The sequence below is a fragment of the Miniopterus natalensis genome, chromosome 11 (assembly GCF_054644295.1).
Source record: "Miniopterus natalensis isolate mMinNat1 chromosome 11, mMinNat1.hap1, whole genome shotgun sequence".
In the NCBI taxonomy this organism is placed as follows: Eukaryota; Metazoa; Chordata; class Mammalia; order Chiroptera; family Miniopteridae; genus Miniopterus; species Miniopterus natalensis.
The window spans coordinates 14,781,310-14,804,184 of record NC_142091.1 but is presented as its reverse complement, the minus strand read 5'-3'; the positions used below and the strand labels follow the sequence as shown (position 1 = coordinate 14,804,184).

Genomic DNA, 22,875 nt, shown 5'->3' with positions numbered 1-22,875 from the left:
TTGACTTTCAAACAAATGATCCTTTGCCAGCAGCATTCTTTCAATATATCAAACTTGGTTTAATAGTGCAGGCTTTTGCTACCTCTGTTACTCAGGGTCATTTTCACCCAGATGAATGATATCATCCAGAAGCAGCATTTTAGAGCCTTCAAGGGTTTTGTTTGTCTTTATTGTTGCTGTTCCCTTGTTAGTTCTCTTAGACACAAAGTTGTTTTTTGTGGTCATGTAAAATACACTTAATATGTAGTTTTATATTCTCATTCTTCTATATTTTTTAGATGTGTATATTTCGGGTATTAATTTCATCAGAATGTTGTGGTTTTTAATATTTTTTTGTTTTATAAAGTAATCTCTAGGTAACGGACTGAGAGGGCAAATGCTCATGTGTTGGAAGTATCTTTGGTTATTGCCTGTGTGCTGCACTTTCCTTTTACTACCCTGTGAGGCTCACCTGAAAACGTCAAGTTCCTTTGGTATTTTCTTACCTGTGGGTTCTGTGGCTCCTCCTTTTGTAGAGTAAGGTGCTGCTAGTGGGTCTCTTTCCAAGGCAATTTCCAGCTTCTCTTAATTTTGGGCTTTTTTTCTTCTTCTTCTTTTTGGCCTGTTATTATAGGATTGAAATTTAAGTAGGTCAGAAGGATCATATTCTCACAGTTAATTCAATAAGCATTTATTGAGGGCATCGTATATTGTGTTGGTTCAAGTACATATAAAAAATTAAAATAAAATCAAACTAGAGAGCTGTTCTGAGGCAATGCCTTAGTTTTCTATTGCTGTGTAACAGATTTCCACAAACATAGCAGGTTAAGTCAACACGTTTATTATTGCATGTTTTCTGAGGTTCAGGAGTCTGGGCACAGCTTGGCTGGGTCCAGTGCTCAGGGTCTCACAGGGCTGCTGCACTCAATGTGTTGGCCAGTCTGTGTTCTCATCTAGGGACTTGAATGAAAAAGACTCCCCTTTTAAGTTCATTCAGGTTGTTGGCAGAATTTCTTTGGCAGCTGTGTGACTGGGGGTCCCTGCTTTTTGCTGGTTGTTGGCTGGAGACCGCTCAGCTCCTAGAGGCTTCCCATAGTTCCTTGCCATCTGGGTTTCTCTAGTATGGGTGCTTACATCACTGCGCCTGCAGAGGGGGTCTGTCAGACGGAATCATATAATATGACCCAATCATGGGGGTGATAACTCATTGCCTTTTGCACACCCTGTTGGTTGGAAGAAAGCCACAGGTCCTCTTTACCCTGAAGAAGAGGGGATTACACAAAGGCATGAGTACCAGGAGGGAGGATCATGGGGGTCATCTCAGGATCTTTCTGCTGCAGGCAAGATGTAAAGAAATGGGGGAGAAGTAAACCTCAAGTGATTAAAATGGTACATTTTATTGCCTAGATATTGTGCCTATGCCGGGACTAGATTAGACTATGTTGAAGTGGACTGTTCCTGTGACTGGCACTTTGTTGAAGTGTGTCTCCATTTCTTTTTTTTCTTAATTCTCACTGAGAATATTTGTTCCATTGCTTTTCAGAGAGAGTGGGAGGGGGGGTGAGAGATACGAGAGAGACACACCCATTGGTTGCCTCTCTCGACTACTGCAACTGGGGCCGGGGAGTGAGCCTGTAATTGAGGGACACGCCCTTGGCTGGAATCAAACCCGGAACCCTTTAGTCCGCAGGCCGAAGCTCTAATCACTGAGCCAGACTGGGTAGGGTGTGTGTCTCCATTTTGAGGGACTCTGTGCAAGCTAGGGTGGGGTCTCTCTCATGAGACTACGGTCTCTGTGCCCATACCCACATACGTTTCAGCCTCCACAGTGGAGGCCAGAATTTCTTTTTTCCCTCCTCATTATATTCATTAAGATTTCAACCCGGCCAGGTGTGGCTCAGCGGTTGCACATCGACCTAGGATCCAAGAGATCGCGGTTTGATTCCTGGTCAGGGCACATGCCTGGGTTGTGGGCTCGATCCCCAGTGGGGGGCTTGCAGGAGGCAGCCCATCAGTGACTCATCATTGATGGATCTCTCTCTCTCTCCCTCTCCCTTCCTCTCTCTGAAATCAATAAAGATATAAAAAATAAAAAGATTTAAAAATTGTCATCAAATGATTAATATACAGGCCTACATTGCGGGTTTGGTTCCAGACCACCACAATAAAGCGAGTATCACAATAAAACAAGCTGTAATCTTTTTGCTGGTGGAGGGTCCTGCCTTTAGTGTATTTTTAAAAATGCAGCACCTGTGAAGCACAACAAAGTGAAGTGCAATAAAGCGAGGAATGCCTGTAGTTAGTTGCTTTTGTTTCAAGTAGCAAGTAATACAGACATCAAAGCTAAGTTTCTTGTTAGCTTGAATAAAAGTCTCAGTAAAAGAATAATTTGGGCATGTATAGAAGATAATTGCTTTTAGGCTTCCCTTTTCTGAGAGAAAGCAGTGCTACAGTATTAGATTTCAGTCACATTAGTTTTTTTTTTCTTTTGCTTTAATTTATTCAATTATTTAAATAGGTAATGAGCTTATTTCCATTGATATTTTTTAATCTTTTCTTGTCTTTCTTCCTACTTAATCTAGGCCTTGTTTTACATTGTTTAGTTAATATCATGAATTTAATGACTTAGAACAGTGACCTTAAATTTTGGATACAGATTAAAATCAAAGACATCAGATTTCTCAGTGTCTTTCCTCTGCATCCTCAGTTTGCTTATGCCAAAAGGAACTGATTTAATTTTAAAGGCTTCTGATTGAATTCACATCTTTAATATACTTTGATTCTTGGAGAATATACACACCAATTTAATAGTGAAAGAAGAAAAACCTGATACTTGCAGATTTTTGAAAAGTTAAATTTGTGGACTAAACCATAGCCTTTTAAAAAGAATTCTGTTTATTTATACATTAAAAAATTTTTTCTACTAAGAACAGCAACAAAACAAAATATGGGGTTGAAGGGACTTTAACTGGATATATCTTTTACCCCGGAAGTACTTTTATACTGTAGTGGAGACGGGAGAGTGTAGTGTATGTATATGGGAAACAATATGACATTCGGGTTGTCGGTGCCTCGGCTGTCCATGCATTCACTTAGTCATTGAACTACATTCAGCTTTATTCATAGAGCAGCCCTCATGCTACTTCCTTTCTGAACTTTCTCTGGCCTTACCCCATCCCTCAGGATTATTTTTTAAAAGGAAACAAACTAAAAAGTTATTCCTCATCTTATCTTCTCCCATGATCTGGCATATAGCACATAATTAAATTTAAATGTTATTTTTTAATGTAATTATTTGTGTACTGTCTTTTTCTCAAAGCAGAAAATATGTTTGGCATATTGTTGATACTACCTTAGAGATATTTGTTAAAAAGCAAGTAGACATATGTTTTCTCTTTCATTGAATAGGAAAGAATCTTCATGGGACTTGGTAGCCCTATTTAGTGCCCAGTTACATTTTATCATTAACTCCTCACCTGTTTCCCATTGCCTTTATGCCTTAGGAATGACAAGTGAGCCTACTGAATTTTAGTTAGTTGGCACAAATAGAGCAAAGGACAGTTCTAAAAGGGAAATATAGGGGAGGGGAATTTACTATAAATATGATGAAGGCAGAGCTGAGTAATTAGTAGGACTGATACTTTTTGTTATACATTTGCTGTACTCTTATTGTATTTATTCTAATTGTATGTATGTTATGCTGCCTGATGTGCATAGAAGCCAAGACTATGGCACCCAGCTTTTGAGAAAAGAAAGAAGCTGGATTGCAAGGTTGACTGGCAAGGAGACAGAGGGCAAGGCTCATGTCCGTCTCCCCAGTCCACAGTTCCAGCTAGTGTTAAGGGGTTAGGGGAACAAGCTGGCATGCAGCAGTGCTGGTGTGGCAGGTTTTGACTGGAGAGCTTTGGAACCCTGTCATTTATGGTAAGGTATGGTAAGGGCCTTCAGCACCTGATCTCCCTGGACAGTGGGCCCTTTTCTTCCGAAAAGGTTCTGGTGTTCAAGTTCTGGTCATGACCCAGTCTTTTGGTTCCGTAGAGTTGGGGGAAGACTTTGGTTCCAGGTGTAATTGGAGGTCACATTCACTCCTGCCAATGCTTGAGCTGCATGAATTGCAGTTTTGGTCTGTTGTCTCTCAAAAGTAACTCAGTATCTTGTTAGAAACAGCATAGGACCATTTTGAGCTGGTTCTACCTTTACATATACTATGTAGAAGATCTTCATGTTCTTTGTTAATGTTCACTATCCTAAATTTTTTTTTATGCTGGTATTAATTAGATATAAGCATGTTTCTATGTTCCTGTTTTTTTTACTAGGAAAATTACTGATCCTTTTGCATTAGTGGTCTGCAGCCAACCTGCTCATTAATTTCCCTGTAGCAAGAGGCTTTGCCTAACATGCTAGATACTGTTGTGGAATGGACAATACAGTCAATAAATAGGACATTTAAAAAATGCAGGCATCTTTCAGGGTTTGTTAAGCAAATTATTAATACACTGATACTATGCCTTTGAAAAAAGCTTACTTATGCCACATAACATCAAGCTTTGCTGGGTTTGTTATATGTAGCTAGTTAATTAGCCACCTTTGTTTTCAGTTGATATTTTTCTTTGAAAAGTGAACTCTCCAAATGTTCATTTTTATAGCACATCTCTCAAAAATCCGCACTTAAAGGACAATGTTAGTATTTCATAGATTTTGGAGGAAATAGACACGTCAATTCATCATTCGCATTGATTTATAAGTACATTTGTGTTATAATAGTCAACACTGAGTTTCATTTTATGTTGTTCTCATGTATTACTACCCTTTATTTAGTAGCATATGTTTTCAGTAACTGTTGACTAAATGGATTTTAGTATGTGCAAAAGGATATAAAGTTAAGATTTCTGAAATTGTAATTATAAAAGGAAAGTCATAAAAAATGCCTTAAGCAAACACTTACTGTTATCTTTTCTAGTTACTACTTAGGAAGGAAATGGTATCACTGTGAAGTTTTCATTTATATTTCTCATACTATGAGTGAGCCATTTGTATTGTCTATTCTGGGAACTATCAATATCTTTTGCCCTATTGGGCTTTTTCTTTACTCTTTGTATCAGCTCTTTATATTGGGAAAGTTGGACCTTTGCTTTCAATCTGATGAATTGCAAGTAGTTTGCCTTTTTGTTCTTGGTTTGTTTTTATTTTCCAAATTGTCTTTTTTTTCTTTTCTTACTGTTTCGGATCATGCTTTAAAATTTTTTATGTAGTTGAATTTGCCAGTTCAGTCTTTTGTGAGTTCTGAATTTCATGTCAGAGTTGAAGGGAAGCTTCACTACTCTAAGGTTATAGAAGAATTCTCCCAAGGTTTATTCTAATACTTTTATGATTTAATCTTGTATATATAAGTTTTAATCCACTTGGAATTTATTCTTTTGTAAGGTGTAAATTGTGGAAAAAATAGAAACTTTATTTTTTCTAGACAGCTACCCTGTTGTTCCAACCCTGTTTATTGAACCTCTTATCTTTTGTACTGATTTAGTTTGCCACTTTTATCCTATATGAAAACCTTTATTTGTTTTGGGTGTATTTTTTGATTTTATGTTCCATTTCATTGATATGTATGCATTTCTTTTTTAAAAAAAGATGTCTTTATTGATTTCAGAGGGAGGAAGGGAGAGAGGGAGAGAGAGAAACGTCAATGATGAGAGAGAATCATTGATCGGCTGCCTTCTGCACGCTCCCTACTGGGGATGGAGCCCGCAACCTGGGCATGTGCCCTGACTGGGAATCAGTCCTCTATCTCCTGGATCATAGGTCGATGCTCAGTTGCTGAACCACGCCGGCCGGGCATGTATGCATTTCTTTATAATGTTTAAATATTTCATAGAACTATATACATCATTTACTCTTTTTCACAATTTCCCCAAATTCTGAACTAAAACAATTTTTATGTTTACTTCTTAACTTGGAGATTTCTGCTGGTGCAAATTTGGGCAGTTCACATTGGGTTTTTAATTTTATTATGGGATTTTTTTACTCATTTGCTTCCCCTTACCCTTTTTCTTCTACCCAAAACTCAGAGCCTGAATTGAACTAACCTTCCTTGTTGTCTTTTTGGGCTGTGAGGCATATTTTTTCTGGTCCTTTTTTCATGGAGGGTACAGCCCTTTAAGAGTTTTATAGAGAATTAATTGTTCTAATTTTTCGTATCCCTTCTACCCAGGTGTGAACATAATACTCAGCCCCATAGCATTTATGGTATATTTTCTGGCTTTATAACACACCTCAGCACTACCCAATTTCCTTTTCTGACTGTGGGGAGTCTTTCTTGCTAAATTAGCAGTATGTTAATTACTGAAAAGCTGCTTGGTTATATTTTATCAGATTTTAGATGTTTGTGGTGTGAGAGGTTTCACCGTGTTGACAGAACTGGGAGTCTCCAAATACATATTTAAAATCACATTTTCTATCTTGGCAGTGAATTAATAGTGATTTATAATCTTTTATGCCTAGATTAGATAATGGATAGAAAGATTGAATAATCTTTAGCTAGTCTTTTTATACGTATATTCATCTTTTGGTTAATATACTAGATAAGCCAGGGTTTATGAAAAACAAAAATTATTTGTCAGTGTTTCTAAGTAAACATTAGACAAATTATTTTCTATATTTTCTTGACTACTACTCATGAATGTTAGTAGAAGTTTATTTTCCAAGCTTGTAACTGTTTTATTTTGGGCCAGCCTTGTGGTAGGCGATTTTCTGCTCTAGGAAACTAACATTGGAAATGGGGGCCAGGTCTGTAGTAGTGTGTGGAAGAGAGAGAGTATGGGTGGCAGGACACCAGAGTGTAGAAAGAGCTGACAGGGCAGTGGGCAGATGGTCAGTGCCACATGCCTCCTGCAGTAGGATGGGAGAGTGGCGGTCGTAGGACCAGAGTATAAGGACGTACCAGTGACTGGAACTGGTTGATGGCTGCTGGGGTTGTAGACTAGATGAGCGAAGGAAGGTAAAGCTTCTGGAGCCCACTCCCTTTCTCTGCGGGCCTTTGCTGCTCCGATTACTCTGCCTCCCACACAGCCTTGGTGGTGCTGACAGGATAGGAAGCATTCATTGTGCGAGGCAGTTTGATAAGCACTTTGTTTATATTTTCTAGTTAATCCCTAAAGAAAACCTATTGAAAATGCACTTTGCTATTTTGCAGATGAGGAAGTTAAAGATTGGGAGGTGAAAATATCTTGAGCTCGTCAATGGTGGAATTGAGATTTGGACATAGTAATAAGTAGTTTCGCAACGTATGTGCTTAATCTCTGTGTTACACTGACTCACTAGTGAAGCAAGCCTTTTGAGTTTATTTTCATCTTTTGGTAATTTGTTAGTCTTAATTGTAGCAAATTTGCACCCCTTTAACACACATGCAGATGCTGGCTGGCTGGGTCTAGCTGGGGTCACGTAAGAAGTTAATTAAATAAAATCTTTGTATAGGTCTTCTAGAGTCTCTTACCTTCGTCTATGTTTATTAACAGTCAGAAATTAGCAAACCACCCCTGAATAGACACCTCCTTTTTAGCCAAGTATTTTCTTCATTACATCTGGAAGTTATTTTGTATTTTGGTGATTTTTTAAATACAACACTGTTATTAAAACAAAACACACTAGCTATTAACTTCATGAATAAAAGAACATTTATATTGTTTTCTTTCCATGCTCAGTCCACCCTACTAGATTTAAGAGGCAAAATTTCTAATTTGACATTAGGAAGTTCTGTGATTAATCGTTAGATGAATTTATGTTTTCCTTATCATGATTCTTGTAGGTAGTTTAAAATAGTAGACAAGGTAAGCAGGATGGACTCTTATCATTATTTTTGGATGAACGAAATTTTTAAGATGAATGAGTGCTATTAATAATGATCCAGAAGCTTCTGTAGGATGTTCAGAAGATCTGGATGTCCTTCTAGGAAACTGGCTTAGTTGCTTTCATGATTGTACCACTGGGACCATCAATCAAGTGACTTTAAAAAAAAAAATTGTTAAAAAAAATTGTTTTCCAGTAGATTCTAGAGAGTGAGGAAGGGAGAGGGAGAGAGAGAGAGAGAAACATCCATAAGAGAGTCATTGATTGGCTGCCTCCTGCATGCCCCCTACTGGGGATTGAGCCTGAAACCGAGGCATGTGCCCTAACCTAGAATCAAACTGGGGACCTCTTGGTTCATAGGTTGACGCTCAAACATTGAGCCACATCGGCCATGGGAAGTGACTTTTTAAATATGAGTTTTTTTTCCTTGGGCTCAGTTAATTTTGTTGCTGTTTGTTATTATCTCAAATTGAGTGGTAGTAAACGGATTTTCATTTCCTCCATCACAGCATGAAGCTGAGGTCAAAAGGAGTGATCTTTTGCATTTCACTTTAAAATTCCAAAATTTTATTTTATTTTCTTAAGAGACAGACTGGGTTTAAAATGAAACAACTGCATGCTTGAACAATTAAATTCCAGTGTATTTAGAATTTAATATTGTCTTTAAAGTAACTTTTTAATATATTTCTAATTTTGAAGTTCCTTTGTTAATTAGGGCTTTGGTTCCCAGTGCTTTGATTTACCCAAGTTTAATAAAACCAACTTTATTACTTCTCTTCTTTTAGACAGACACTTGGTATGAATTGTCTGTCCTTGAAAGCTTCATCGAGAAATATAGAATAATATATGTACCAGGAAGGTTATACTTCTCTAAGCTACATAGGTGGGATAGACATAGAATGAATAGTGGTGGCTTTGTCTTTATATTATAGATGAAACATGGCTTTGTCTAATTATTAATTTTATTTTTTATATGAACATTGTTATTTTATTTGAGGGCTAATCTGGAAGGTGAAGTTTCCTTTCCTTTGAATATTAGTTCCTATTGTAAACATATCATGTTCATTTTTAACTAATGAAATTTATGAAATGCTGATTTTGTTTTAGATCCTAAATCAAATGTGACTATTACCTCATATCTTTTTAACTTAGTAGTAGACATCCAGTTAGTGTCTGTTGAATAAGTGACTGAGCTTTCTTTATTCATTTAAATTATATTTTATCCCTTCTAATCGCACAAGGAATTTGAAGTAGCTTAGAAAAACAACTTCTAAATGTAAAATGGAAAATAACAGGCATGCAAGATATAGATAGAATAGAAATAACTTTGGGAAATTTAATATGCAGGTTATGCAAGGTTTTGGTTCTTAAATATGGATCAGGAATTTGGCTCTGAGATCTTAACTGCTAAAACGAGTAGAACGCCTTTTCCATAAGGAGAAAATATTCTTCTACTCTAGTGAGGCACAGCTTTTTCTTGCAACTCAACAACTGTCCTGCAAGACACAAAATAATAAATTTTATATGGCATGGTTAATACCTATCCTTAAAGTCAACTGGTGAGACGATGCCAGGATAAAAAGTTCAAGGACAGGGACTCTCTGACAGCTCACTGAGAAGATACTCATACGCGTCTTTATTTCTTCCCCTCTCTGCCCCCGCCCCCATCGTGCTCACACCCTTCTCTGAGTAAGGTAGAGGTTGTTTTAATGTGATTTTCAAGGTACAGCTCTTTCATGAAAGAGCAGCGAGATACAGTTTATTCATTATTCTTAAACTGGTAGCTTATTCCAAAGCAAGTTGACAGCCAGATACTGTGCCTTTAGCTGAGTGAGGCTTCCTGTAGGTGCTCAAATAAATAGCTGATAATAGTATTATTTTATCAAGTTACTCTATGATAGTTTGTAGTCTTTATTAGGAAGTTTTGACATCCAGCATCTTGGATTCAGATGTAATGAGGCAAATTATTAGTGAGTTTCATAATATAGTAACTCCAGAAATCTTAACATACCTAATGGAGAATTAATTGCATTTTAATAGAGAACATTTTCATCAGTTCAACCTGTTTACTTGATTAGATTGGAATTGAATGTGTTCAAAATTAGTTTGAGGTAAATCTTTTATTAGGATTATCATTATTTATTGCTTTTACTTATTAATGATTCAGCCAAATCCTTTAAATTATTACATGGTTTAATAATTCAGGTTTTTGGAACAGTCTATATGGTGTAAATAATGCTTGTCGGTGATAACATACTGACTTGGAAATGATGTACTGGGTTCCAAACATTCATTTCATGTTCCAGTATATCCTTTCCTTTTGCACTTACCACCTCTTGTCTTATATCTAGGGATTCTTTTGGTGTAAGGGAGAGAATATTTGGGAGATGGAAGACAGTTACCTATCCTGTCAGTAACTGGTTAAGAAATTCTGTTTCCTGGTTTTGGTTTAATTATTTTGTTTTCTGATTTAGAATTGATTGGTTGGTTGGGTGAAAATGATTTGGCAGTATGGTGCAGTGTTTTTGCAATGCATCACTAATCGTGAGGGGAATTTGTTTCTTAGCACTTTTTCTGAATAACTAGTTCCTTTCCTGTGATTTTGTTTTCAGATTGTCTCCTCTTATTACCATAACTGTCTCAGCTCCACATGGCTGTCCTTTCCACTGTCTGTTTTGTACTATACATCCTGTCTCTTGTGCCCCGTAGTTTTCCCTGAAGCTTGTCACAGAACTCTTATTACCTTTCCAGTCTCTCAACTTTACTTCACCTCTGCCTGTAATTACTATTGTCTTTTTCCTAGAGTGACATAAGAAGATACAATTTATCTTTGTTTCAGTAACACTGGAACTTGGGGGAAAAAAACAACATTTAGGTTGAGATTTTGAACAATGTTAATTGCTTATTTGGTTTGGAAACTACACAAATTTTTTAGAGAAAAGAGTAATTTTCCGTATTGTTTTCTGTTGATGTAATTTATTCTTTAAAAAATATACAGGAAAGATAATTATGGGTATCCTAGTGCAATGCATGTTTTTATTTAGTGGATTCTCTCTCAAAGGATTTGTTCGAGGAGAAACTGCATGTCTGGTCTGTATCCCAGGGAGGTTATGGGCTCCGGCATTTGGGGAGTAGACTAAACCTTCCTACAAACAGTGTTTGTAGAGTTTATTTGAGTCAGCGACATAGTGGAGTCCCGAGAAGAGCACACACCTGAGATACAGATTTTGAAGTTTGATGAGCCGGTGTTTAGAGGCTTCCACTGTTTTAGCTGGATAATTGTTTGACTTGTTTTCTTGTCAGTTTCATCACCTGTAAGTTGCAGGCAGTACCTCAAAAGGGAAGTTGTGAGGAGTGAATCAGACATTAAACATCTAGCATGGTGTCTGGCAGATGGCATCTCTAATTACTGTTCTGTAAACTCGAAGAAAAGTTCAGTGACCTTTGATTTGCCTGGTGAATCCATCTGGATTGTTGTGCGTCGGAGCTGAGGACAAATTCAGCAATATCATGACATGGGTTAAGGAATAAGCTATGGGAAAAGGCCAGGGTCAGCAAGACCTGAGGCATGAGTTCCCAATCTCCTCGTTATTCTACAGAGAGGGATGCTACCTTTTTACAATTTGCTCAATATATAGAACATAGATTTTATTCCAGTGAAGGTATCCTGTTCCATAGCGTTCCCCCTTGTTACAGAACAGCCATCGATCCAACCTTATCAGTGACTAGTCACACAGACTGGTTGGGAACCAGACAGTATAGTTGGATGCCTGTAGCCATGGGAGAAATTCACCTGTCCAGCATGTGGAGACCTGGGGCCCGTGGGAACTGGATCTGTCCTGCTAAGAGAAGACACTGTGGTCCTGTCTGAAGCTGAGCGTGATCACAGCCTCTCCTGCTGGGATAAAGGGATGGAGGAGTGATTCCAGCTCACTGACTAGGTACCCAGGGTGACTCCTGATAGCATTTTCAGACTGTTCTGTGTGCATCACACTTTACTGCCTAGGGTCCGTAAGTCTGTTTTCTCAACAAATTGGTGTCAAATGTGAAATATTATATGTTTGTTTATTTCTGTGCTATTTAAGCAAGTTGATGTCCTTGATTCTTAAGCAAGTTCAGAGTCTTTGAATGAATATTGTTCCCGATGAAAATTGGTCTTGATTTGCCTAGGCTCAGCTCAGCTTCACAAATAACTATTGATTTGTTCAGGCACAGTGTAGGCGATTTCTCTAGGACATAAAGAGTAAGACAAAGTCCTTTTCCTCAGGGAAGTTAGGGTCTAAGAGGGGTGAAATAGGAATGGAAGAATGTCTTAAAACTAGAAGTGGAGTGTAAGTACCACAGGAGGTATCACTGAGGTGGCTGAGGGTAGAAAGTGAGGAGAGTTCTCAAAAGATAGCCAGTGTTGCCCGGCCGGCATGGCTCAGTAGTTGAGCATCAGCTTATGAACTAGGAGGTCACAGTTCGATTCCTGGTCAGGGCACATGCCTGGGTTGCGGGCTCGATCCCCAGTGGGGGATGTGCAGGAGGCAGCCGATCAATGACTGTCTCATCATTGATGTTTCCATCCCTCTCTCTCTCTCTCCCTTCTTCTCTCTGAAATCAATAGAAACATATGGAAAAAAAAAAGCCAGGGTCGAATTTTACTTAATCACCTTAAATTGCCTTTTGGGGGAGAATTTCAAGCATATTGATAGCTTCTGCATTTTCTAGTCTGTGGATAGACAGTAAGAGAAAGAGTGATATATATATATATATATTTTTTAAGTGACTATATAGCTTACAGAATTTGGAGCCTAGCAGAAATTTCATTTTAATTCTTTGGGAAATGGGTTTATAGTAGTTTTTAATAAGTTATAATTCAAAGTGCTACATTTTAGTGTCATAGACTTACTAATGAAATACCAGTGACATTCTAAGGTGGAGGAAAAATAAACGAAGGAGTGAGAATCTGTCAACAGTTTCTAATGGCTGTCAAAATTTTTTTAATGTGTAAGTGCTAAGGAGGGCAGATGGAAATTGTATTAATCACTGCATGCTCAACCTGCAGTTTTCTGGGAATAATAAAAAAAAAAAGACAAAGTAATAGAGCATTGAAGAACAGAATACTCTTTTCTAGATGTTATGCTTTTGATAGAGAAAATAAAATTAGAGGTAAGATTTAGTCATAGCCATGTGGTCCTTCTATGAATAAAGAGCACTTTTAAAGTAATTCATTTAAGGCCCTGGCCAGGTAGGTCATTTGGTAAGAGCATTGTCCCAGTATGCCAAGGGTGCATGTTCAATCCCCTGTCAGGGCACATACAAGAATCAACCAATGATGCATGACTAAGTGAAACAACAAATCGATGTTTCTCTCTCTCTCCCCGTCCTCCCTCCTTCTTTCTTCTCTCTCTAAAATCAATAAATTAATATTCCTTGAGGGATTTCTTTCCGTTTTAAAAATATTTGCTGTTGACCAACTCTTGATTTTCATTTTATGGGGTCTCTTAGTGTTCATAAAAAAATTGTAATTCTCAAAGGAAAGTATAGTCTCTGAGATGTTTCTGACTAATATACTCCTGTTATATGTGGTATCAAGGAGAGCACAGATTAGGGTTTTGGGAGGATTTGGAGTTCTAGCTCCACCGTTGCTGGTATGACTATGTGGTCTTGAGCTTCTCTTACCTGCTGCATGTGCATGCACGTCCAGTGTTACTGCTCTAGGTGACTTTGTAGGGCCTTTTTATCCTTTTAGGTTCTGTACTTAATAATGCCAAAATTTTAATTACCATTATTTGGTTTTGCATACCATTATTTTATAGGTGGTGCATTTTTAAGAATATCCGATTTTAAATGGTTAAAGACCATCCAAGCACATCTTGTTGAAATATGGTACCTGTAGGCTAGCCATTCACCGTTCGTTTAGCACTGTACTTTTTCCTAGTTGACTTCCCTATACAGTAGAAGGTGGAGCTTGGAAACTTGACTGTACATGTAAGTTATGAACATGGCTTGGACTGGACATGGTGGTGATGCTTGTTATTTCTCTTTCAGTTAAGGTGCATCCCATGCATATCTTGGGATGTAGTGATGTCAGCAAATTTAGAAAGTTGTCAGGCACTGGAACTGTGAACAACCAGTAGCAGTGGGTCTGGGAGGGCAGCATAGGGTCTCTTAAATGTCTTAGAATAGTGTCCAGAATGGTTTATCCAGGCACCAAGTCTAGTTTGACTTTAGTGTACATCTTAGTTCTATGAGTGTAATTCTTTGTGAAGGATTTAAGTCATATAGAGATTCTATTTTTGTAATTTAGAGTGTAGATCCATGTTCGTGTGTATTTGTGTATCAATTTTAAATTGGTTTACTGAATAACTAATATTATGTCACATTTGTTTATTAGACACTCATGATGAATGAATTTTCAGAAACTCTGCTTTAGATCACACTAAGCAGACAGCCAAATAATTTATTATTCTTTTAGGCGTTGGAGCCAACTAAGGGATTCTCAGTTAAACCTATAATCACATATTGTTAAATGTTACTTTGATGCATTATCATTTTGGTCAAACTAATCTGATTAATTTAACTGCTGGTACATTATTGCTGAGTCTCTGGAAGGGAGGTACAGGTGTAGATAGCTCCGATGCTCCCCAAAGAGAAGCATACCTTAGTGTCATATTGCTTATCGTAGTTTCAGAAATGCTGCCCAGGTCTTTTATGTTAGTTCATCACCACCATACTGATTTATGTGGTCAGTCTTCCTTAACCCCTTTAATGCAGTGGCCATGTAACACAATTAGGTTTCCTTTTTATACTAGTGCTGATACATACATACATTAAATATATATATAGATGTATGTATATATGACATCGCTTATAATATTTCTAAGTTCCAGAAGAGTTCTAAAAGTTGTAAGAAACAACAGAAATTGATGCAGCCAATTTGGACACAAGTTAGAAATAAATCCATACTGTAATTTTTTGAAGTCTAAATAGAGAGGCAAAGAAGTACGTATCAAGCTCCATTTCTTTAAATTGCTTCCAGCTGCCTGCTTCCTAATATAGAAGTATTTATTAAAAGTGGCAGTTTAAAAATTAGATTCCTAAGGCACAATATGACTGGTTCCATAATTTTGTTAAAGAACTGGAAATATCTGGCTTATTTTTTTTTGAGGGGCATGGTGTGAAACAAATAATACGTATTTTCTGGCTAGCAAAACAGAACAGTAAACAGCCTAGACAATTTCGGTGAACTAAAGAAAATTTCCTAAGGTAGTAAGTGAGGGAAATTAAGTTATCCTTTATGCGTTTCAACAGTGTAAGTGCTCGAAAGGTAGCAGGAACCATTTAAGACAGTAAAGGATAAAGACAGTGATAGATTTGGCTGGCCACGAAACAGTTCGGAATGAGGCTAAAAGTAAGGAAATAAGCAAAGTAAAATGTGGCCTGGGTGGAGAAAAGAAATTTAAATCTTATTTAGACTAACTGGGAGCCATGAAAGATTTGAAGAGTTATTAGGCTGAAATAGTATAAAGAGGCTTTTTAAAATCGGGAGAAATTTTGTGTTAATTATGTCAAGAAATTGAGAAAAAGAAGACAAATATGTTGGAATAAAGCACACCTTTGAATGAGAATTTGGTGGAGGGACTCATCTGAAAAATGAGAGAAGGACTAGAGAGAAATAGAAGCTGTGTTGGCGATCTGAAAGTTATTTTTCTGAAAGCATTTAGTTGTCAGCGTGGAGGTACACATTCTGAGGAAGGGTTTATTAGGTTTCAAAGCAACTTCTGGAAAGTATTCCAAGTGAAGCCTGTGGATTCAGGCAGTAGGAATCCTGAAGGAGGAATCTAGCAGTCCAAAAACATTGCGCAGGATGCCTTATGACCCTCCATTAGCAGAAGGAAAGGAGTCCAAACAGAGCTGAGGCCACTACATATCTCCCTAGTTTTTGCTCTAGGTGGTGCGTTGTGGGGCAGGTGAGGATAAGCAATACCCAGTTGCCTGTTTTCCCATTAATGTTGACTTGTTAAGATGATTTTAAAAAGAACCATGAATATTTCATAATAAATATTTTGTCATTGTTTCTTAATATATTGTAGTATTCATTAACCATTTTCATCACTTTATACATTGGAATTGCAGTTCACAGACTCTAAGGAAAATAGTGGTGCCTGGCTTTATTGACCATATGGAATCTGATTAAAAAATGGGCAGAAGACCCGAATAGACATTGTTCTCCCCAAAGAAGACACACAGATGACCAATAGGTACATGAGAGGTGCTCAGTATCACTACTCATTATTTCTCAGGCAAAGATTTTGTAGATAGCTTTAAAAGAGAATGTCAAATAGTGCATCCTTAAACTGTAAGATTAGAATAGCAGAAGAAATACACTTTCACAGCAGGCGGCTTTGCTTTTTTTTTTTTTTTTTTTTTTTTTTAAGAAATCAAATAAGTTCTAGTAGGGTTTGGTTATTTAGGCAATGGAAATATCTAAAGTTAAGTACTTTGGACTTTTAGGCAGCAGTGTTTATAAATGCTAGGAAATGTCCTTATCTTTAACATAAGGGCTTAGGCTATAATAGTTAATTTCTAAAGTCACCAGGGCTCATAGTTCTTTATTTTGTGGGTTTCCTTTGGTTTTAGATACAGTTGCTATTACAAACTTCCAATTGTTAGTGATGCATATGGGAGCTACTTTAAGGAAACATAAAATTCAGATTTCTTTAGAGTATCTTTCCCTTTAATTTTTTCATCTCCTTAAGTTATTTTTTCTTTCTTTTTCTTTTGCAATATGATACTTCCCCTCCCCCCAGATACCTAGTAGTAATACTTATATTAAGGTAGGTTTTCTCAGTTGATTATATTTCGAATCCTGTAGCCAGTGTTAACTATTATGATCCTTCTGATAGGAGCCACTATTGTTTTTGCAGTGGTGGTGGTTCTTGATCTTCCAGGCTATTTGTGGCAACCTTCTACAGCTACCAGAGGACCTCGAGAATGACCTGCTGTTTGATCACTTTTGTATTTTTTGATATTTTCCTGCTAGAATTTTATTTTGAAGTCTCGCATACATGTGGAAGACGTGCAGATAGAAATGGAGATTGGCTTTTGATGGTTTACATCTTGTCAGAAAATCTTTCATAATACTTTTTGGCTGCTGCAAATTTCATTTTTGTAGTAATAATATAAAGTCTTGTAGTCAAAATAGAACTCTTTTCTAACAGTGGCATACTTTATATTTTTTGTGACTTAATGGAAATTTAAAATTTTTAATGAGCACTTTCTTTTGTCCAAGAGCCCGTGTTGAAACTTTTAAGTAAAATCTTCATTTTAAGGAGTTAAATTCATTTTACAAAAGCCTTTTAGTTAGAAAAGTATTTCAAGGTATGGCACAAACCCAGAAAATTTCATTACTTAAAAAATGTATTACATAACAATTAAAAATATATGCTTGGCAAAAAACCAAAACAAAGCAAAACAAGATATTACTCCATATGGCAAAGTCTAAACATAAACGATGAAGTGGGAGAAAATATTAACGCACCTTTAACAAATGTAGAGACCCCACAAATTAATAAATAAAACACCAGGAATCATTAGAAATATTGGCAAAGAATATATAGGGCACACAAGAGAAAGAGCTTTGGTATCAATGCAAATGAAAACGTTCCTGAGATGCTATTTTTTTTTTACCTAGTTGACTAGCAAACCTAAAGCGTAATAATACACTTTATTTAAATAGATGTGGAGAATCAATTCCTCTCAAATTTTTTAGTGAGAGTATAAATTTGTATAACTTCCCTGGAGGCTTATTTGGAAATATTTTTTGAAATTTAAATGCACATACTCTTTGAGCACTTTAAATTTAGAAATTTATCCTAGATATATAAATGCACACATATGAAAGTTTATATACAGGCTGTTCATTGAGGGATAGCTGTTTTATGAGTTCTTGGTGTCCTTCACATATATTCTTGAATACAGGTAGGATGTCTCTGGAAGGGTGCAGAAAAAGCTGGTAACAGTGCTTGCTTCTCGGGAAGTAAACTGAGGTAGCTGAAGAGGGTGTGAATGGCAGTGTTTTAGTTGAATATCTTTTATAAAATAAATGAGTGTGTATTACCTGCTAAAATTAATATTGAAAAGAATGATTTGAGCTAGGAAGACTGTCGTGAGCCGCACGTGAAACACTCTATCAGTAGACATACAGAAGGTATTTTTCATCACTGGTGGGCAGCAGTCAAGGAGCGTTGAGTTGTTTGCTGCTCGATTCAAACATCTGTCCCTCACAAGGAGGTCTTCCTTGACTTCCTCTCCTTACCCTGGCGTAGCTGGGGCAGCACCTGTTACATGGATTCATTCATCCTGTGCATTTTTTCTGAGCACTACTACATTTGTGATTAAATATATTTCCCACTGGTTTAATGTTTTCGGTGTTTGCTTCCCCCCCCTCTAGAGTTAGGCTCGGTGAGGGTTGGGAGTCCACCGTCTTTTTCACTGCTGTGGCCCCGGTATGTACCGTGGTGTGTCTTGTGTGTTGATGACACTAGTGCATGTTTGAGTGAAGAGTAATTCTAGGGTATCGGAGCAAAGCCATGCCCATCGGGAAAGTATAACACGTATCTTTTTAGCTGTGTTGTCATTTCTGGTCCTTCTTTCAATGACTTCTCTTAAGTAAACAAAAAATTTTTAACTTTTTTTTGAAGGAGGATATCACAGATCCCATTTAAAAACCATGATAAAGCATAAAAAAATGCAAAGATACAGGTATCCCTAAATTTTGTTACATAATTTCAGTGGTTTCCCGGATTTCCCTAAAGCTCTCCCAGTAGACCCGTGCCAGCCCACCTAGCTTCCACTCTGCAGGATTGTTTTTCTGACTGGCCTGTATTCTGTTCTGACAGTTTCCGTGTCTTTGCTTTGTAACTTTTTCTCTCATTCCTGGGACTCAGCATTTATATTTTATTACATTGCAGTTCTCCATTTTTTTAATTTAATGCATTTCAGAGTAAGCTGCCAACATCACTGTATTTTCTCCCATATAATTCAACTTTCCCGGCACTAACTAAAGTTCAGTATTGGCTTTCAGGACTCTTTTGCTGTATAAATTTACAGTGACATGCACTAATCTTAAGTGTAACATTTGATGAGTTTTGAACAAATGTATAGACCCATGTAACTCAAACTCCTACGATGATACAGAGCATTACTGTCTATGGCTGTACCGCCCTGAATGTGCCCGATCTCGTCTGATCTCGGAAGATACAGAGCATTACTGCCTCCCTCAGAAAGCTTGCTCCTGTGGCTCCCCAGTATTTTGTTTTTCAGTGATTATAACTTACTCCTGTTTAGTTGTTATTTTTCCATCATAATGAGCCTCTCAGTTTGAGCTGTTTGATTGGCACCCGCTCTCTCACTAGTGGAGGTCTAATGACAGAGTATTAGCCACCTCAGGATCCTTAAGAATGGACCTGATCATAAAACCAAGACGACCCCGTAGGCGTCAGTAACATTGCCACCAACGCTGGTGGTCACAGTGGTGGTGGTCTTTCATAAGTATTTGTGGGGAGAAAGCTGTAGGAGTAATGATTGGGAGGAAGAAAGGGGGGAGGTCTTATTAATGCCCCGTGTTCATAAGGTGTCCAACTTATTTCAAAAGCTTCCTTCCACGCTGTTTCCTTTTAATTTAGGAGTTTTACCACCACACTCATTTACCCTCAGAAGCCAGGTAAGGAAATAAGGATTGTAATATTTCCTCAGGGGTGGTAATAGTAATATCTTAGAGCACAGTGGTGGGGAGGGGATTATGAGGGAAGGGCACACTGATTTAGGGCCTTATGCCATCAGATGTTAATATTCATGCAGTCATGGACCACAAGGGATGGAGGAGGTGGGGTATCCCATGGCAAGAAGAAATCTAAAGCTTAATCTCTGTAGAAGTCCTGTCAGATGTAGGTATAGAGATTATAACATATTGATGTCTTGTCTGATGTAATAAAAATTAGTTACTTTAGAGGGGATTAATCTTTTCATAAACATTTTATTGATTTAAAAGTCCAGCACATTCTTAAGTGGTCAGATCTGATACTATAGTTTGCATGTACTAAGAACCAGAAATACAGAAGTAGTGTAAGTAATACCCACATAACAGAACCCTCAGTGTCAAAATGTTCTTTTACTTAAGCCATAATGTTATCGCAGATGTGCTAGCTGATTTTCATGATAGCTATTATCATTATCTAGAAATACAACTTATTAATAACTGTTAGAAACCTATTTTAGTAAGTTTGTTGGTTTTGATTTTATGGTGTTGTTTTTAAGTATTTTTATATTCGTCATCAATAATATTTAATTTGTTAAATGAATTGGGTTTTTGTATGCATATTTAGCCCATAACGTAACAGTTGTAATTGATGTGCATCTCGAACTTTCTGATAGTTCTTGTGTCCTAGATCAGTCACTCCTCTTTTCTAACTTTTCCGTATGGTACAGAGTTAAAAATACCCCACAGTCAACTAGAAAGCTCAGTCTGGGATTTTGCAAATTGTCTATTTAGTTGGTACAATTTCTTTAGTTAGTATGAAATCAATATATGATAGTGGTATTTGAGATTTACCTAACACTTATATTTTGTATGTTTTACATTTATTATTAATGTCTCCCAACAGCCCTATGTCAGGCACTATTGTTATTCTCAATTTACCTAAAGCCCAGAGGTTAAGTAACTTGCTCCTAAGTGGTAGAGCTTGAATTAAAATGTTTTCTTAACTACACCATTTTCCTGACTTCTACTTGTTCTGTCTAATGGAGGCTGCCTTAGATTAGTTTATTAAGTATCACCACTGGTACTACTGGCTTTTATTTAAGGAAAATAATCCAAATTCTTCTCAAAGGTGCTATTTTTTGTCACTCATCGAAGCCAGGCTATGGTATGACCTGCAGCTTCTTGTCTTAGCGAGTTCACTCAGCATTCACTTAGCATAGGTAAGCAGTGGCGTTGTTTTAATATTTTGTTCTAGTGGTTTTAGGACATCAGCTAGGTGCTGACCAGTGTGTCCCTGTTAAAGTCCTCTGTTCCTTCTCACCTTTGGCCACAGCTTAGTCATCATAGGGTGTTTTCCAGCGTTCATCTCGGAAATTACTGTAATGGCAGGAAGAATGTTGAGTAGCAATGGATAGCAATCATTTTGCTTTCCAAGTAAACATATCTCTAGCCTAGAAGTTTAAGTTTGTATTTGGAAATGAGATCTATTTAAAAAATGTGCTCTGTTTTTTAGCTGCAAGATAGTTTTATTTATCTTACATGACCATTTATCACATTATCGTGTAGTTTTTGGTGCTTCAACATTATCAGGAAAGCATAGTTTTAGTAATAGAATAAATTAATAAAAGCATATCGAATGTTCATCTTATTTACCCTTAAACCCCTTTAGCATGGCAGGGTCACTATTTACTAAGTCTTATAATAATTTTATTTCTGAACAGTATTTTCGGTGCTTCTCATTAGCTATTAAGCAGTAAATGCACTCAGTTTTGGAAAGTGTATTGCCAGAGTTAAACTGTTAATATAAAGCAGCCAATTACTTAATCATCTCTTTATTTTTATATTTTCACACAGAAGAAAGAATCTTCTAAATCCAATATCAAGAAAAAAGTGACCAAAGTCGCAGAAGCAAAAAAAGTAATGAAGAGAAATTTTAAAGTGAATAAGAAAATAACATTTACTGATGAAGGGGAGGTAAGATTCTTAAATGCTTCATTTCTGAGGTATGGCAGGTCCTCAAAATACGTCCTTTCATTATAATGTTGGTGAGATGATGTAGCATCTTAACTCTTATTTATATCAGTTAGCCTGTGGTCAGATTGATTTCTTCCTAGGTCCGTTTATTTAACGTCTCAGAAACTACTGAGTATGTTAAGTGAGGACTGTATGTTCCAAGTGTTATAAAGAGTTGGACTGTCCTGCTAACTTACCATTCACTAATGAGAAAAAATGTTTCTCTAAAATATGCTAGGCAGTTCCTTTCACTTACTGAAGGCATTCCATCAGCTATACACCTGTGGGCCAGAATGTTTTATTGACAATAAACTGAGATACTTCTTGATGATAACAACAGAGTTGGTTTTGAGCTTCCTAAGTGCTGCTTGTATAGGTTAGATTTTCTTGTCTTGGTGTTCATCAGCATGTTCTATGGGGACAAGCACAAGTAGTAACAGCCACTGCCACAGCTTTGTTTGCTGGACTGTAAAAAGCCTCTGTTTTGCAGTTCCTCAATTGTAGCTGCTGTTTTGGCATGTTTCTTACTTGCTGGCCTGAACTGGGAAGGAATTCTCTGCTTTAAAGTAATCTGACATGGGTGCCTGGCTTTCCTCTAACCATTACCTTGGTCTTAGCATAAATATATACCCGGAGAGTAGGGAGGGGTTACCACTCACAGATTGCTCATGAAAGGTCACTGTATTGCAGTTACTGTTATCTTTGTTTTTAAAGAGGAAGGACACCTAGAAAGTTAAGTGACTACCTAAAGAGTAATGGTCATTGCAGGCTCTTGTGGATGTCTTTTCTTGGTTTCACTGTCACCGGCCTCCAGGTTTCTCTATTCATCCTAACATAGCACACAGCACTCCACACTTACATAATCTCATTTTCCTTGCCCTGTCTCTCTTTTTTTCCTCCATAGCACTTACTAAGTGATTCCTTCTATGTTTTGCTGGTAGTTCATTTCTTCCACAATAGACGATACAGAGGGAAGGTGTATGTTGACTTTGCTCACTCCTCCGTCCTCAGCACTTGCAACAGGTCTAACGTACAGTGAACCCTCAGAAGGGTTTGTTGAATGAATGAACCATTGTCTAACACCCCAATAAAATAGAAGAGCTTTTTATACCGACAGTAATCTATCACATCAGATATCATTTCATCATTTCATCATAAAGTGCTACCTAAGCAGTCTATATCCAGTGCCTTTTTTAAAAAATTTTGAAGTTAAGAAAGATGTGGGTGTTTCTTTGGGGAAGGGCTCTTTCAAAGCCCAGATTTGCAGTAATAATAGGGAGTGAAACAGTGTA

General features: G+C 37.2%; 1 protein-coding gene across 1 annotated transcript in view; it reads left to right on the top strand.

Moving 5' to 3' along the window:
- The window catches only part of DDX10 (DEAD-box helicase 10), a 207,599-nt gene that overhangs the window by 106,929 nt on the left and 77,795 nt on the right, over nt 1–22,875 (top strand). Inside the window, exon 14 of the mRNA XM_016203581.2 lies at nt 21,425–21,544. Coding sequence (XP_016059067.2) covers nt 21,425–21,544 — 120 coding nt within the window. The remainder of the gene's footprint in view (nt 1–21,424; nt 21,545–22,875) is intronic.